At 46.3% G+C, this 18,100-nt stretch overlaps 1 protein-coding gene across 1 annotated transcript in view; it reads left to right on the top strand.

Moving 5' to 3' along the window:
- LOC140210702 (potassium channel subfamily K member 9-like) overlaps nt 1-15,312 on the top strand; it is a 59,360-nt gene extending 44,048 nt beyond the window's left edge. The window contains exon 2 of the mRNA XM_072279910.1: nt 14,414-15,312. Within this exon, the coding sequence (XP_072136011.1) occupies nt 14,414-15,312 (899 nt within the window). The remainder of the gene's footprint in view (nt 1-14,413) is intronic.
- Nucleotides 15,313-18,100: the final 2,788 nt, after the last annotated feature.

The raw sequence follows: 18,100 nt of genomic DNA, 5'->3' as shown, positions 1-18,100 counted from the left end.
TTCAGCGCTGAGTTGCTGTAACTCCTCTGAAAGTTCATTTTTATGTTGCCGAAGTGTCACTAAAATAGATTCCAAAGTTACCGGAGGGTTCTCTTCTTTCTTAGTAGCTTTAGCACGACTCATTATAAAGCAGTAATACGTTTAAAAGTAAGTTTTCAAAACAAGTTGGAAGCAGTAAATTAAAAAGAGTAGGAGCACCTATAAAAACACTGCTACACCCTCAACAGCCAGTAGGATCTGATCCCCACTGGGAGTATTGTGTTCATTTCTGGTCGCCTCACTACAGGAAGGATGTGGATACTGTAGGGAGAGTGCAGAGGAGATTTACAAGGATGTTGCCTGGATTGGGGAGTATGCCTTATGAGAATAGGTTGAGTGAACTCGGCCTTTTCTCCTGGGGCGATGGAGGATGAGAGGTGACCTGATAGAGATGATGAGAGGCGTTGATCATGTGGATAGTCAGAGGCTTTTTCCCAGAGCTGAAAAGGCTAACATAAGGAGGCATTGTTTTTAAAGCACTTAGAAGTAGGTACCGGGGGGGGGGGGGGGGGGGGTGGAATGTCAGAAGTAAGCTTTTCACACAGAGTTGTGGGTGTGTGGAATGCACTGCCAGCGACGGTGGTGGAGGCAGATACAACAGGGTTTTTGTTTTAAATAGACTCTTAAATAGGTACATGGAGCTTAGAAAAATAGGGGGCTATGAGGCAGGGTAATTTGAGGCAGTTTCTAGAGTAGGTACAGGTCAGCACGACATTGTGGGCTGAAGGCCCTGTAAGGTGCTGTTGATTTATATATCCTATGTTGTATGTTATTTTTTTATTTTTTCACTTACGGGATGTGGATGTTGCTAGCTAAGCCAGCATTTATTGCCCATCTGTAGTTGCCCTTGAGACGGTGGTGATGAGCTGCCTTCCTGAACCACTGCAGTCCCTGAGGTGTAGGTACACAATGCTATTAGGGTGGGAATTCCATGATTTTGACCCAGCGACAGTGAAGGAACTGTGATATGTTTCCAAGTCGGGATAGTGAGTGACTTGGAGGGGGATTTCCAAGTGGTGGTGTTCCCCGGTATCTGCCGTTCTTGTCCTTCTAGATGGAATTGGTTGTGGGTCTGGAAGGTGTTGCCTTAGGAAGTTTGGTGTGTTGTTGCAGTGCATCTTGTAGGTAGTACATACTGCTGTAACGGTTCATCGATGGTGGAGGGATTGGATGCTTGTGGGAGGGGTACCAATCAAGTGGGCTGCCTTGTACTGGATTGTGTCCAGCTTCTTGAGTATTGATGGAGCTGCACTCATGTTCTATGAATAAAAACAGAACATGCACTTCAACCTCAAACACCTCTCCCCCCCACCCCGTACAAATAAAAAACAGGAAAGATCAGGTAAAATAAACAGATTATAAAAAAAAATGAAAAAGTCCATTGTCCATAGTCCAAGTCCAAGTCCGAAATGCTGAAAACCTGGGTAACATTCTTCAGGCACAGCGGCAGGCCATACAGGCTTCCCTCTCCAGTACTGAGCAATCCCACCAGTGATCAGAAAGCAGTCTCCCCTCTCCAGTTTCAGAGCAATCCCACCAGTGATCAGAAAGCAGTCTCCCCTCTCCAGTTTCAGAGCAATCCCACCAGTGATCAGAAAGCAGTCTCCCCTCTCCAGTACTGAACGATCCCACCGGTGATCACAGGCAGTCTCTCCTCACTAGTTTCTGGAACATAAAACATAGAATAGAACAGAACAGCACAGGAACAGGCTGTCATGGGGGGTGGGGGGGGGGGAGAGGAGTGGTTGGGAGCAGATCCAAATGCAAGACACAGACACTGAATTTACGAGGAACAGGACAGGACAAGAGTTAAGGATGTGACTGGATGCAGACTAGGAGCTGGGACGAGAACACAGACTTGGGCTAGGACATTGGTGAGGCAAGCAGGACCAGGACAAGGAACTGGGAACCAGGAGCCTGGGCTTGGACTCCAAGCCAGAGCCTGGACAAGGACCCAGAATCTGGGTCTTGACTCGGGCTCAGACCCCGGAACTAGGCGAGGACATGACGTGGCTACAGGACTGGACATGGCTTGGGTTCCCTGAGGCGAGGACGTGACGAAGCTTGGGTTCCCCGAGGCGAGGATGTGACGAGGCTTGGGTATGGACTTCGAGCCAGAGACTGGGCAAGGACCCAGAACCTGGGTCTTGACTTGGGCTCGGACTCCAGAACTAGATGAAGACGTGACTTGGTCTTGGGAGACAGGAACCTTGGAGCCTTGGACAAGGACTAGATACTCGGAGCCTTGGACAAGGATGACAGGAACACAGAACACAGAGCCTTGGTCTTGGGGAGGATATGAATACAGAGCCTTGGTCTTGAGCATGGGAACACAAAGCCTTGGACTTGAGAGACAGGAACATGGGGACATGGAACACAGAACCAGGACCAGGATGTAGGGCCAGGACTCATGCACAGAACGCTGAGAGGCAGATCTCCACTCAAGGTAGCAGGAAACAGCCAAACCTACCTAGCAAAGGCGTGGACACAGAGACAGTTCCCAACACTAGGGAATGACAAACAGCCAAACCTACCTAATGAAAGCATGGACACAGAGACAGTTCAAAACAACAATAGACACTTCCTTCAAAGGGTCTCAGCCTGAAACATCAACTGTACCTCTTCCTAGAGATGCTGCCTGGCCTGCAGCGTTCACCAGCATCTGTAGAATTCCTGTTGTTATAGACACTTCCTTATCTTGCTCCAGCAGTTGAACTTGACGGCAGTGCAGGCAAAGGTTGGCAAGGCTCCAGGTGGGGCAAGACTTCAGGAGGAAAAGGCAGAGAAGGGATTCAGGCAGAGGGTTTGAACAGGAACAATCCAGCCACTAAAGCTGACCCAAGGAGCTATTTATGTAGTCAGCCCAAAATGTGAATCAGCTGCCTCAATTAGAGCACCCAACAGAAAGAAGGGAAAACCAGAAAACCTGGAATAAGGAACGATGGACCGGACTATGAACCGGAATCCAGACTTCACGGACCAGAACATGACACAGGCCCCTTGGCCCACAATGTTATGTCAAGCCAACAAAAAATCCAAAAATTTATCCCCCTACCTATGTAATATCCATATCCCTCCATCTTCCTCACATCCATGTGCCTATCTAAATGTCTCTTAAAAGCCTCTAATGTATTTGCCTCTACCACGATACCAGGCAGCACATTCCAGGCATCCAACACTCTCTGCTAAAAAAAACTTACCCCTCACATCCTCTTTGAACCTACCCCCTCTCACCTCCAATGCATACCCTCTAGTATTAGACATTTCTATCTGGGAAAAAAGATACTTCCTGTCTACTCTATCTATGCCTCTCATAGTCATAGTCATAGTCATAGTCATACTTTATTGATCCCGGGGGAAATTGGTTTTCATTACAGTTGCACCATAAATAATTAAATAGTAATAGAACCATAAATAGTCAAATAGTAATATGTAAATTATGCCAGTAAATTATGAAATAAGTCCAGGACCAGCCTATTGGCTCAGGGCGTCTGACCCTCCAAGGGAGGAGTTGTAAAGTTTGATGGCCACAGGCATGAATGACTTGCTATGACGCTCTGTGCTGCATCTCGGTGGAACACTCATAATCCCCTGTCAGATCTTCCCTCAGTCTCTGTTGCTCCAAAGCAAGCACCCCAAGTTTACCCAGCTTCTCATAAAAACACATGCCCTCTAAAGCAGGCAGCATCCTGGTAAACCTCTCCTGCACCCTCTCCAAAGCCTCGACATCCTTCCTGTAGTGGGCGACCAGAACTGTACACAATTCTCCAGATGTGGCCTAACCAGAGTTTTATAAAGTTGCAACATAACTTCTTGATTCTTGAACTCAGTGCCTCGAATAATAAAAACAAGCATTCCATAAGCCTTCTTAACCACCTTATTGACCTGTGTAGCCACTTTCAAGGAGTTATGAACTTGAACCCCAAGATCCCTCTGCTCAGCAACACTGTTAAGGACCTTGCCTCTAACAGTGTACTGTCTCTTTGTATTTTCCCCACTGAGGTGCAACACCTCACATTTATCTGGGTTAAACTCCATTTCTCTGCCAATACCTGCAACTGATCTATATGATGCTTGCATTCTTTGCCAGTCTTACACTATCCACAACTTCACCAATCTTTGTATCATCCGCAGATTTACTAATCCATCCACCTACATTTTCATCCAGGTCAGTTATATACATCACAAACACCAGAGGTCCCAGCAGAACATCACCAGCTTGAGTAATTCCCTTTGACCGCTGCCCTGTCTTCATCTTGCACACTTTCCATACGGACCACTTCATCACAGCAGCACATTGAGCTGCACAATAATAGGTGTAAAATAAAGTATTACAGTGACAGAGAAAGTGCAGTGCAGGCCTGACAATAAGGTACCATAATGAGGCAGATTATGAAGTGAAGAGTCCATCTTATCGTACTAGGAGTCCATCGAGTAGTCTTATAACATGAGGGAGATGCTGTCCTTGAGCCCAGTGGTATGTGCTTACTGATTTGTATCTCCTACTCAATGGGAGAAGGGAGAATGTCCAGGGTGGGTGGGATGTTGGTTATGCAGGCTGCTTTTCCGAGGCAGGGAAAACAATAGACAGAGCCCACAGCTGGATTTTCTGCTGTGTCCACAACTCCCTGCTGTTTCCTGTGGTCACAGGCAGAGCAGCTGCAATAGGGAAGGCCAGAGAAGGTGGAGGGGTCAGAGACCTTCGCAACATTTAGGAAGCATCTGAATGCAAACTCTTGAGTCACTAAGGACCAAACATGTATAAATGGAATCAGTATAGATAAGTACCGTGGTTAACATGGACAGATGGGCTGAAGGACCTGTTTCTGTGCTATATGACTGTGGGACTCTATTTCTTAGAAGTAATTATGATCCTCCTGATCACATCTGTAGCACCAGCCTCTCCTGAAAAGTGTGTGCTACAATGTAGGCTACATTACCCGGTGTTGCTGCCAGCACACTTTTGTATCACCTATGAAGGTTTTTAACTTTCCTCATAATAGATTTAATAGTCTTCCCAGGATGGCTTTAACAAATAAATCTCCAGGGTGCAGCGGAGATACTTGCTGATTAGCAAGTTGTAAATACATGGACACGTTACTGAGAAAAGGCTAACTCATCATATTCTGTTTGGGTAGCCTCCAGCCTAATGACATGAACATCAATTGACCTGACTTCCAGTCATTTCTCCACCCCCACCCCTCCAGCTTTCTCTTTCCATTCCCCATTCAGGCTGCCACATGCCAGCTTGTACTCCTGCTGGTATGCCATCTTCTTACTCTGGCTCCTTCCCCCTTCCTTTCCAGTCCTGATGAAGAGTCTGGGCCCGAAACATTGACTGTATATCCCCCTCCATAGATGCTGCCTGACCTGCTGTCTTCCTCTGGCATTTTGTGTGTGTTACTTCACTAAGGTTGTCCCAGCCAGAATAGGAACAGCATAATCTGTTGTGTGAGAGATCTTAGCCAGTGAAACTGGTCCACAGATGACTTTGAAGTGATTGACAAAGGGAAGTCAAACAGAAACCCTGACTTGAAGATGCTGTCTTACAAGAGAGTTGGGCTCAATGATGTGACTCGATTCCTCACAGCAGGAAGTGTTCTCACTTGTCAGAGACATCATGATATGAATAGCACAACAGGCAAAAACCTGGAATACAGTCGCAGTGTTAGATCCTGGTGATTCTGTGATCCAGAGATCCTTCCAAAGCCAAGAATGAAGCACTAAACCTGGTGCTCTCATTCTGGTACCAACATAGAATCCCCACAAAGCTCAGGAGAACAATGCAAACAGCAACAACAACACCACCAACTACAACAGCAAAACAAGCCCCGTTCCTACCCACTCATTCACCCACCTACACACACACACACACACACACACACACACACACACACACACACACAATATACAGACACTAACACATATATACATAACATACAGACACTAACACATACACACAAAATACACACACACAGACACTAATACACTCATGACACACACAGACTCTAGCACACAACACACAACACATGACCACACACACCACCACACGCACAGACACTAACACACTAACACATACACAGCAAAAAGATACCAACCTACACACACACAAAACACTAACACACAGGCATCGGACCTCCAACTTCCAAATACACAGTCCTTCAGGCCTCCACCTCTGGATTTGACAACATTGATCTTCAACATGAAAGGTGAACCATCTTTCAACTTCACCGGCCTGTTTCTGGCTGTAGACTAACTTATGAGTATGTTTCTGGATGTAGACCAGCCTGTGAGGATATATTTCTGGGTGTAGACTAACTTATGGGTATGTTTCTGGGTGTAGACCAACCTCTGAACGTATGTTTTTGGGTGTAGATCAACTAGTGGGGTAGGTTTCTGTGTGTAGACCAACTTGTGGGGTACGTTTCTGGGTGTAGACCAACTTGTGGGTAAGTTTCTGGGTATAGACTAACTTGTGGGGTATGTTTCTGGGTGTAGACTAAATTATGGGTATGTTTCTGGGTATAGACCAACCTGTGAGGTATGTCTCTGGGTGTAGACCAACTTGTGGAGGTATGCTTCTGGGTGTAGACCAACTAGTGGGGTAGGTTTCTGGGTGTAGACCAACTAGTGGGGTAGGTTTCTGTGTGTAAACCAACCTGTGAGGTATGTTTCTGGGTGTAGACCAACTTGTGGGTATGTTTCTGGGTGTAGACCAACTAGTGGGGTATGTTTCTGGGTGCAGACCAAATTATGAGTATGTTTCTGGGTATAGACCAACCTGTGAGGTACGTTTCTGGGTGTAGACCAACTTGTGGGGGTATGTTTCTGGGTGTAGACCAACTCGTAGGGTATGTTTCTGGGTGTAGACCAACTTATGGGTATGTTTCTGGGTATAGACCAACCTGTGAGGTATGTTTCTGGGTGTAGACCAACTTCTTGGGGTATGTTTCTGGGTGTAGACCAAATAGTGGTGTGTGTTTCTGGGTGGAGATCAACTAGTGGGGTAGGTTTCTGTGTGTAGTCCAACCTGTGAGGTATGTTTCTGGGTGTAGACCAACTTGTGGTTATGTTTCTGGGTGTAAACCAACCTGTGAGGTATGTTTCTGGGTGTAGACCAACTTGTGGGTATGTTTCTGGGTGTAGACCAACTAGTGGGGTATGTTTCTGGGTGTAGACCAACTTGTGGGTATGTTTCTGGGTATAGACCTACCTGTGAGGTATGTTTCTGGGTGTAGAGTAACTTGTGGGTATGTTTCTGGTGTAGACTAACTTGTGGGTATGTTTCTGTGTGTAGACCAACTAGTGGGGTATGTTTCTGGGTGTAGATCAACTTAATGCCATTCCAAACTGGAACACAAGAGTGTTACAATTTTTATATGGGGGCAGGGTGGACATTAGAATTCCCACAACAATGTGGAGCATCAAAAGTATACACAGTACACAGTATACTCAGTACAGCTGATAACATGCAGCCTATGGCCACTTTTCACCATTATTAAACAGAACATCTGTCTTGGGAGGATCTGCCAAAACAAATAGGTAAAAAATAGGTAAATCCAGCCACCATGCTCCAAGTTATCATATGCTTATAGTAATATTTATGTTACAATCACCCGTTCAATTACTGCTTCAGTGTGTTAAAAATAATGCATTAACCTCCACTTCAAATAGACTTTGATCTCGCAAAATCCAAAAGCAGGTGCCATAGCAACTCTGCTCAGCATCTCTGGTTGTTTAAGTCAGTGCTTCACCAATAGAATATCTCAGGTTGTAAATGAATCCCTCTTCTTGGTGTGAATAAACTCTGATATCTTATCAGATGCCTTGTATATCTCTCTGCCTCAGTTGGAAGCACACGGTGAAGATTCAAGAATCATTTTATGTGAGCCAGCATCACTGGATCAAGACTGGCACTCTCCACTGGCATGAAAAACTAGTACACCTCACAGCCATCATAGACTGGCACTCTACATAGGAATCAAAGACTGGCAGTCTAAATGGCCATCTTAGTCTGGCACTCTACACTACCATCATAGACTGGCATGCTACACTGCCATCAGAGACTGGCACTTTACACGGCCATAATGGTCTGGTACTCTACACCAATATCATAGTCTGCCACTTCTCACTGCCATCATTGATGGGCACTCTACACAGCATCATAGACTGCCACTCTACACTGTCACTCTACACTGTCATCATAGTCTGCCACTCTACACAGTCATCATAGACTGGCAATATATACTGCCATCATAGAGTGGCACTGCACATAGCCGTCATAGACTGGCACTCTACACAGGTATTATAGACTGGCACTCTACACTTCCATCATAGTCTGGCACTCTACACCACCATCATAGACTGGCACTCTACATGGCCATCACAGTCTGCCATGCTACATTGCCATCACAGTCTGCCACTCCTCACTGTCATCATAAACGGGCACTCTACACAGATGTCATAGACTGGCACTCTACACTGCCATCACAGATGTCACACTACCCTGCGATCATACACAGGCACTCTGCACCACCACAAGAGTCTGGCAATCTACACCACCATCAGAGACTGACCCTCTACACTGTCATCACAGTCTGTCAGTCTGCATAGCCATCATAGACTGGCACTCTACACTGAATCAGAGATGGCATTCTACACTGCCATCATAGACTGGCACTTCACATGGCAATCATAGACTGGCACTCTACACAGCCACATAGTCTGGCATCCTAAACATCCATCATTGTTTGGCACTTTACACTGCCATCATATACTGACACTCTACATTGCCATCATAGGCTGGCACTTTACACAGCCATCACAAACTGCCACTCTACACAGCCAATTTAAACAAGCACTCTACACTGCTATCATTGTTTGGTACTCTACACAGCCAACATAAACTGGCACTCCACCCCATCATAGACTGGTATTCTACACAGGTCTCATAGACTGGTACACTACACAGCCATCATAGACTGGCACTCTGCCACCATAGTCTGCCAGTCTACACAGCCATCATAGAATGGTATTCTACTCTGAATCAGAGAGTGCTCTATACACAGGCATCATAGACTGGCACTCTACACTGAATTATAGACACTGCACTATACTGCTATCGTAGTCTGGCACTTTACACAGCCATCACAGTTTGCTACTCTACACTGCCACCATAGACTGGCACTCAACACTGTCAACACAGATGGGCACTCTACACAGCCATCCTAGCCTACCACTCTACACAGCCATCATAGACGGGCACTCTACAGAGCTATCATAGACTGGTAATCAATACAGCCATCATAGACTGACACTCTACACAACAATCATAGACTGGCACTCTACACAGCCATCATAATCTGGCACTCTAAACAGCCATCATAGACTGGCACTGTACAATGCCATCACAGAAACATAGAAAACCTACAGCACAGTACAGGCCCTTTGGCCCACAATGCTGTGCTGAACATGTCCCTACTTTAGAAATTACCCAGGATTGCCCATAGCTCTCTATTTTTCTAAGCTCCATGTACCTATCCAGGAGTCTCTTAAAAGACCCTATTGTATCTGCCTCCACCACCGTCGCCGGCAGCCCATTCCATGCACTCAGCACTCTCTGCTTAAAAGAACCCCTGACATCTCCTCTGTATCTATTTCCAAGCACCTTAAAACTGTGCCCTCTCGTGTTAGCCATTTCAGCCCTGGAGAAAAGCCTCTCATTATCTACACGATCAATGTCTCTCATCATCTTATACACCTCTATCAGGTTACCTCTCATCCTCTGTTGGTCCAAGGAGAAAAGGCCAAGTTCACTCAACCTATTCTCATAAGGCATGCTCCCCAATCCAGGCAACATCCTTGTAAATCTCCTCTGCACCCTTTCTATGGTTTCCACATCCTTCCTGTAGTGAGGTGACTAGAACTGAGCACAGTACTCCAAGTAGGGTCTGACCAGGGTCCTATATAGCTGCAACATTACCTCTCGGCTCTTAAATTCAATCCCATGATTGGTGAAGGCCAATGCACTGTATGCCTTCTTAACCAGAATCAACATGCATAGCAGCTTTGAGTGTCCTATGGACTCTGACCCCAAGATCCCTCTGATCCTCCACACTGCCAAGAGCCTTACCATTAATACTATATTCTGCCATCATATTTGACTTACCAAAATGAACCACCTCACACTTACCTGGGTTGAACTCCATCTGCCACTTCTTAGCCCAGTTTTGCATCCTATCAATGTCCCGCTGTAACCTCTGACAGCCCTCCACTCTATCCACAACACCCCCAACCTTTGTGTCATCAGCAAATTTACTAACCCATCCCTCCACTTCCTCATCCAGGTCATTTATAAAAATCACAAAGAGAAGGGATCCCAGAACAGATCCCTGAGGCACACCACTGGTCACTGACCACATGCAGAAAATGACCCATCTACAACCACTCTTTGCCTTCTGTAGGCAGACTAATTCTGGATCCACAAAGCAATGACCCCTTGGATCGCATGCCTCCTTACTTTCTCAATAAGCCTTACATTGGGTACCTTACTAAATGCCTTGCTGAAATCCATATACACTACATCTACTGCTCTACCTTCATCAACGTGTTTAGTCACATCCTCAAAGAATTCAATCAGGCTTGTAAGGCATGACCTGCCTTTGACAAAGCCATGCTGTCTATTCCTAATCATATTATGCCTCTCCAATGTTCATAAATCCTGCCTCTCAGGATCTTTTACATTAACTTACCAACCACTGAATTAAGACTCACTGGTCTATCATTTCCTAGGTTATCTCTACTCCCTTTCTTGAATAAGGGAACAACATCTGCAACCCTCCAATCTTCCAGAACATCTCCCTTCCTTATTGATGATGCAAAGATCATTGCCAGAGGCTCAGCAATCTGCTCCCTTGCCTCCCATAGTAGCCTGGGGTATATCTCGTCCATTCCCGGAGACTTATCCAACTTGATGCTTTCCAAAAGCTCCAACACATCCTCTTTCTTAATATCTATATGCTCAAGCTTTTCAGTCCACTGTAATTCATCCCTACAATCGCCAAGATCCTTTTCCATAGTGAATACTGAAGCAAAGTATTCATTAAATACCTCTGCTATCTCCTTCAGTTCCATACACACTTTTCCATTGTCACACCTGATTGGTCCTATTCTCTCACATCTTATCCTCTTTCTCTTCACATACTTGTAGAATGCCTTGGGGTTTTCCTTAATCCTGTCTGCCAAGGCCTTCTCATGACCCCGTCTGGCTCTCCTAATTTCATTCTTAAGCTCCTTCCTGCTAGCCTTATTATCTTCTAGATCTCTATTATTATTTAGTTTTTCAAATCTTTCGTAGGCTTTTCTTTTCTTCTTGACTAGATGTTCAACAGCCTTTGCCCACCACAGTTCCTGTACCCTACCATCCTTTCCGTCTCATTGGAACGTACCTATGCAGAATGCCACGCAAATATCCCCTGTACATTTGCCGCATTTCTTCCATACATTTCCTTGAGAACATCTGTTCCCAATGTGTGCTTCCAAGTTCCTGCCTGATAGCTTCATATTTCCCCTTACTCCAATTAAATGCTTTCCTAACTTGCCTGTTCCTATCCCTCTCCAATGCTAATGTAAAGGAGATAGAATTGTGATTAAGGTTCCTTTACCTTAAGCTCTCTGATCAATCCCAGTTTATTGCACAACACCCAATCCAGAACAGATGATCCCCTGGTGGGCTGAACCATAAGCTGCTCTAAAAAGCCATCTAGTAAGCATTCTTCAGACTCCCCCTATTGGGATCCAACACCAACCTGGTTTTCCCAATCTACCTGTGTACTGAAGTCCCCCATGACTATTGTGACATTGCCCTTTTGACATGCATTTTCTATCTCCAACTACAACTTGTAGAATACATCTTTTGGCGGTCTGTATATAACTTCCATTAGAGTCTTTTTACCCTTGCAGTTCCTTTGTTTTACTCTCAACAATTCAACACCTTCTGACCCTATGTCACCTCTTTCTAAGGATTTAATTTTATTTTTACCAACAAAGCAATGCAACTCCTTTGCCTACCTGCCCGTCCTTCTGATACAATGTGTATCCTTGGATGTTAAGTACCCAGTTATTAGCTTGTTTCAGCCAGTGACGCTCACAACATCATACATGCTAATCTGCAACTGTGCTGCAGGTTCATCCACCATATTCTCTATACTGCACATTTTCAAATATAACACCTTCAGTCCAATATTCACCCTTTTTCGATGTTGTCTGCCTTTTACATTGGAATTTCTGGGGGTGGGGGGGGTTGCCCTGCTGCTTGTCCGTGGGAGGGGGAAGCTGGGTGGGGGGTGTTTGGGGTTCTAACATTTAACTATCATTCATTCTTTGGGGCACTTCTCTGTTTTTGTGAATGTTTGTGAGGAAAAAGAATTTCAGGATGTATATTGTATACATTTCTGTGACATGAAATGGACCTGCTGACCTATGGATATTGCTATCTCATTGGCTGCTATTTTGCCCTTTCATTAGTCTGTTCTTGCTAGGAGTCTCACTATACATTGCCTCTGTTTGCAAACCAACTACCCCTTTCTCAGCACTAACCTCCATTTCCTATCCCCCTGCCAAATTAGTTTAAACTCTCCTGATCACCTCAAGTCAAGTCAACCTACCCGCAAGGATATTGGACCCCTCGGGCTCAAGTCTAACCCTAACCTTTTGTACCGGCCCTCCCTTCCCCAGAAGAGAGCCCAATGATACATAAATCTAAACCTCTGCCCCCTGCACCAGTTCTTCAGCCATGATTTGTCCAGGAAGAAGAAGCAGACAGGGAAAATCATTGCAGACACTAACCTCCCTGAAAACTGCCTTTTCCAAAATCTTCCTTCTGGAAAGCACTGTAGGATTATTAAAACAAAAACTTCCCACCATCTTAAAAGTTTCTTCCCTCAGGCAGTTAATCTGATCAACCATTTTCATTAGCCTCCCCACCCCTTCTATCTACTACCTGTCAGTGCACTTTAAACATTGTAAACCACTGTTTATCATGCCATTTACCTTGTAAGTACATGCTGGTATCCATGTATTTATACACTTTTCATTCCATATTGTATTTTAACCCCCAACTTTATTTTTTTTTATAATTGCTGAGTGTTTTTGTTGCATGTCACGCCAACACAGAATCAAGTTTAATATCACTGGCAAATGTCATGAAATTTATTGACTTTGTGGCAGCAGTACAATGCAATACATAATAGAGGAAAAAAACTTGAATTACTGTAGTTAAATTAAGTAAGTAATGCAAAAAAAATAGTAAGGTAGTGTTCATGGGTTCAATGCCCATTCTGAAATCGATGGCAGAGGGGAAGAAGCTGTTCCTGAATTGTTGAGTGTGTGCCTTCAGGCTTCTGTACCTCCTTCCTGATGGTAGCAAAGAGAACAGGGCATATCCTGGGTCTTGGGGTTCCCTAATGATGACTGCCGCCTTTTTGAGGTGTCGCTTCTTGAACTTGTCCTGGTACTACGGAGGCTAGTGCCCATGATGATGACTAAGTTTAACACTCCTTACAGCTTATTTTGATCCTGTGCTGCAGCCATCCCATTCCAAACAGTGATGCAGCCAGTTAGAATGCATTCCATGGTACATCTATAGAAATTAGCAAGTCTCTTTTGTGACATATGAAGTCAAGCCCCTCAAACTCCTAATGAAACATAGCTGCTGTTGTGCCACAGGTTTTGCTGATCATCTGCTGCACACACCACAGCAAATTCCAAAAACATGTAAATGTGTATGGTGAATGAGCTGATCCTACAACTTTGACTTTTACTGTTGGAAAAGCCAACAAAAAGTGGTGGATACAGCCCAATCCATCACAGCAAAACCCTCCCCACCTTTCAGCACATCTACTAGCACTGCCACAAGAAAGCTACATCCATCATCACTGACCCCCACCATCCAGATTATATTCACTTCTCACTGCTGCCATCAGAAAGGAGCTACCTGGGTTCCCACACCACCAGGTTCAGGAGCAGTTATTACCTCTTAACCTGGAACCAGAGTGGATAACTTCACTCAGCTCCAAATTGATTTCACTTTCAAAGACCCACAACTCATGTTCTCAGTATTATTTATTTATTTATTTTTGCAGTTTATCTCCTTTTACACATTGGTTATTTGCCAGACTTTGTCTCAATTTTATTTAATTTTCTTCTGTTCTACAGTGAATGCCTGAAAGAAAATGAATTTCAAGGTAATATATAGTGACATGCATGTACTAAATGTATTTTGAACTTGAACTTTGATCCTTGATCCTTGACATTAATCAGCTGGGTAGTTTTGGAGCTGGCTTAACTCCCGGTCTTTTGTCTTTGCTCTGTGTAGGTTACGGTCACGCTGCCCCGGGTACTAACGCCGGCAAAGCCTTCTGCATGTTCTACGCGGTGCTGGGGATCCCGCTGACGCTGGTGATGTTCCAGAGTCTGGGCGAGAGGATGAACACCTTTGTTCGCTACCTGCTGAAGAGGATAAAGAGATGTCTGGGAATGAAGAACACAGAGGTATCTATGGAGAATATGGTCACGGTGGGCTTCTTCTCCTGCCTAGGAACGCTGTGCATCGGCGCCGCGGCGTTTGCCCACTTTGAGGACTGGACCTTCTTCCACGCTTACTATTACTGCTTCATCACTCTCACCACCATCGGCTTCGGAGACTTTGTGGCCCTGCAGAATAACGAGGCCTTGCAGAAGAGACCCCCCTATGTGGCGTTCAGCTTCATGTACATCCTGGTGGGCCTGACAGTGATCGGAGCCTTCCTCAACCTGGTGGTCCTGCGCTTCCTCACCATGAACTCCGAGGACGAGAAGAGGGACGCGGAGGAGCGTGCCAGCAACAAGGAGCACTTGGCTATGACGGTGGGAGAGGACGCCCAGGGCAGGAGCGCCTCACTGCTGCCGGGGGAGGCGAGCCGAAGTAGGAGCAACCTGATACCACTGATAGCAGCGGAGGCGGGGGTCGGTCGAGGGAGCCCACAGGAACCCGTTTCGGACGCTGAATCCCTCTGCTCCTGTATGTGCTATCGGTCCCAGCGCGGCGACAGTCCCGCCGGCTCCTTCGGGGCTCATTCCAACCCTGTCTACTTCAACTCTATCTCCTACAAGGTGGACGAGGAGGTGTCGCTGAGCGCGGGCGACAGGCTTGTCCTCTCCTCCCCGGGCAGCCACTGCTCGCTGGGGTTTCCTGCCTCTGCCCAGCCCCGGCGCAGCCGGCGGAGGTCGGTGTGATCCCACTGCATGCGCATCCTTGCTGGAGATTGCTCAGTGCATTGGCAGCAACCGCATGGCGCCCAGTGCCAAAGGAAACCAATAAATAGCATGGCTATTGCACACAGCGCTCGGTAAAGCCCGGCTGTGCTACCGGGCGACAGGGATGCCCGGAGAGAATGCCAGAAGGTGCAAAGCGGCACACAGCTCCAGACCCAGCCGGGAGTCACGGAGGTGAACCCTCATCTTTCTAGTCCGAGAAGAGGTTGAGACGAACTTTCCTGTGACCAGACTTGTGAATTACCCGATTAGACAGCGCGGGTCCGATGATAATCCACGGTTCACGTGGTTTCCGCCCAGCATCGACGCCTGCGCTTCGGTTTACACGTGGTGGGAGCCGATGGCTGGTTGGGTATAGGGTTAACCTGCTGAACTAGTCATGTGGGGCAGCTGAGGAGGATAACCCAGAGGCTCGAGTTGGTGAGATGGTAGGTGTCAATCAAAAGCTCTAAATGGGCCAGACATCTCCAGTGGTGTGGAGATTCTATGCTAAGAGTTGAATCCCACTCTGGCAGCTGGATAATTAAACAAGGCTCACAGGAAGGTGAAGTGAATGTGTGCCAGTCTCAGCAATGATGACCATGGTTGTGAGAACAACCTCCCCTCTGACTCCGAAGTCACTAATATCCCTTAGAGAAGGATTCTGCCTGGCCTGTGTCTGTGGATCAGCTCCTACCCACCCAAGTGAGCAATTCAGTTAGGGATGGCACCAAGTGAAGCCCTTGGCAGCAGAGTCCACAGACCATGAGTGAATTGCGGGTGGGAGTGGGTGTTCCAGGGCCTGGCACAGAGGAGTTCAGGCTCACTCTGACACCCACGTCTCTCAGGAACTGTAGAGGAGCCAAACACAGAGCAGCAGAGACGATTTAGCAGGGAGCAATAACTTTAATAATAAACTGCAAAAGAGCCAAGAGTGGCCACAAAACAAGAGAGCACAGATACCTAGCGACAAGGGAACTGAAGGCTCGGAGCAACTGGTTGAGGCTGGCTGGTTAATATGAGTGAACATGGATTGAGGATGAGGGCAGGTTTTAAACAGGCTGCAGGTGATACGTTGGAAACAAGTGGCAGGTGACTCCAGTTAGCTGGGAGGAGCCTGAATTTGCAGGCCTGATAATATTGTTCCATTTTTCATCCCTCCCCCACAGGCCAGCTCCTCACAACCCATCCACCACATGCCCCAGAATTCAGCACTGTCTCGTTTCATCCCAATTTAGTTTGCGCTGGACTGTGCCAAGGCTGATAGTGATGGTTTCTGTTCCGCAAACCTTCAGGGCAGTGTGACCCCAGGGCTGACCACTGGATAACTATGAGCAGGGGATGGGATGGGTTGTGAGGGATTTCACCACCAGCTGATGGTAAGGTTGTTATGGCGCAGCCCAGTACCAGAGGGCATAGGAAGATCTCTGGGTTGGGGTTGGAGGGTGCTAGAGACGCTGCAGCAATCTACCAAATGGCCCAGGACATGGAGGGACATGTGGTTCTGGAGAGAAGTCAGCCACAACAGTCTCAAAATATGGGACAACAGCACATTCACCGGCTGTGACCTTCCCTCCTAGGGATGTCACTGTGGGTCGTGGAGTGTTGGCCAGGTCCTTCAAGCAAGTGTGTAATTCCCAGGACAAGGAAGGGTGCCAAACATGTCCCTCTCCAAATTCTTGTAGCTTTAACACCATCTCTCCTCATGTTTTCCTAGCAGAAAGGAAACTCCCCTCAGGTACCAAAAGACCATAAAACGTAGAAGTAGAATTAGCCATTTGGCCCATTGTCTGCTCTGCTATTCTGTCATGGTTGATTCATTATCCTTCTCAACTCTATTTCCTACTTTCTCATCATAACCTTTGACACCATGAGTAATCAAGAACTATCACCCAACAACTTGGCCTCCACAGCTGTCTGTGACAATGAATTCCACAGATTCAGCACCCTCTGGTTAAATTCCTCCACATCTCTGTTCTAAACGGATGTCTATGTACTTTGAGGCCTGGCCCTCTAATCCTAGACTCTCCCACTATAGGAAACATCCTCTCCACACCCGCGCTATGTAGGCCTTTTTTAATACTTAATAGGGTTCTGTGAGATCCCCCTCATTCTTCTAAACTCCAGCGAATACAGGCTCAGGGCCATCAAATGCTCCTCATATGTTAACCCTTTCGTTCCTGGGACAATTCTTGTGAACCTCCTCTGGACCTTCTCCAATGCCAGCATATCCTTTCTTAGATAAGAGGCACAAAACTACTCACAGTGCTCCATATGCAGTCTGGCCAATGCCTTATAAAGCCTCAGCATCACATCCTTGTTTTTATATTCTAGTCTTCTCAAAGTGAATTTAATTTGCCATACATACCACTGACTCAACCGATGTTAACCTTTAAGGAATCCTGCACGAGGACTCCCGAGCCCCTTCAATCTCTAATTTGTTGACATAGAACCAATTTCTTGGGCATTGAGAGGTCAAGGTTATAGTTTCAGGCAGTAATCAGTGCAGTTGAAGGAGCAGGTAGACTGGGGGCTGGCTATCAGCAAAGTTCAAAGTAGAACTTGCAGGGAACTGTGAGGGAACAATAAAGACAGGAGAGTCTGCAGATGCTGGAAATCCAGAGCAACTCACACAAAATGCTGCAGGAGCTCAGCAGGGCAGGCAGCATCTATGGAGGGGAATAAACAGTCGATATTTTGAGCCGAGACCCTTCATTAGGACAAGAAAGGAAGAATAAAAAGCCAGAATAAGAAGGTGGGGGGAGGGGAA

Source organism: Mobula birostris, chromosome 2, assembly GCF_030028105.1.
Source record: "Mobula birostris isolate sMobBir1 chromosome 2, sMobBir1.hap1, whole genome shotgun sequence".
Taxonomy (NCBI): Eukaryota; Metazoa; Chordata; class Chondrichthyes; order Myliobatiformes; family Myliobatidae; genus Mobula; species Mobula birostris.
Note: the sequence above shows the minus strand (reverse complement) of the source record. Positions and strands in the feature narration are given on the sequence as shown.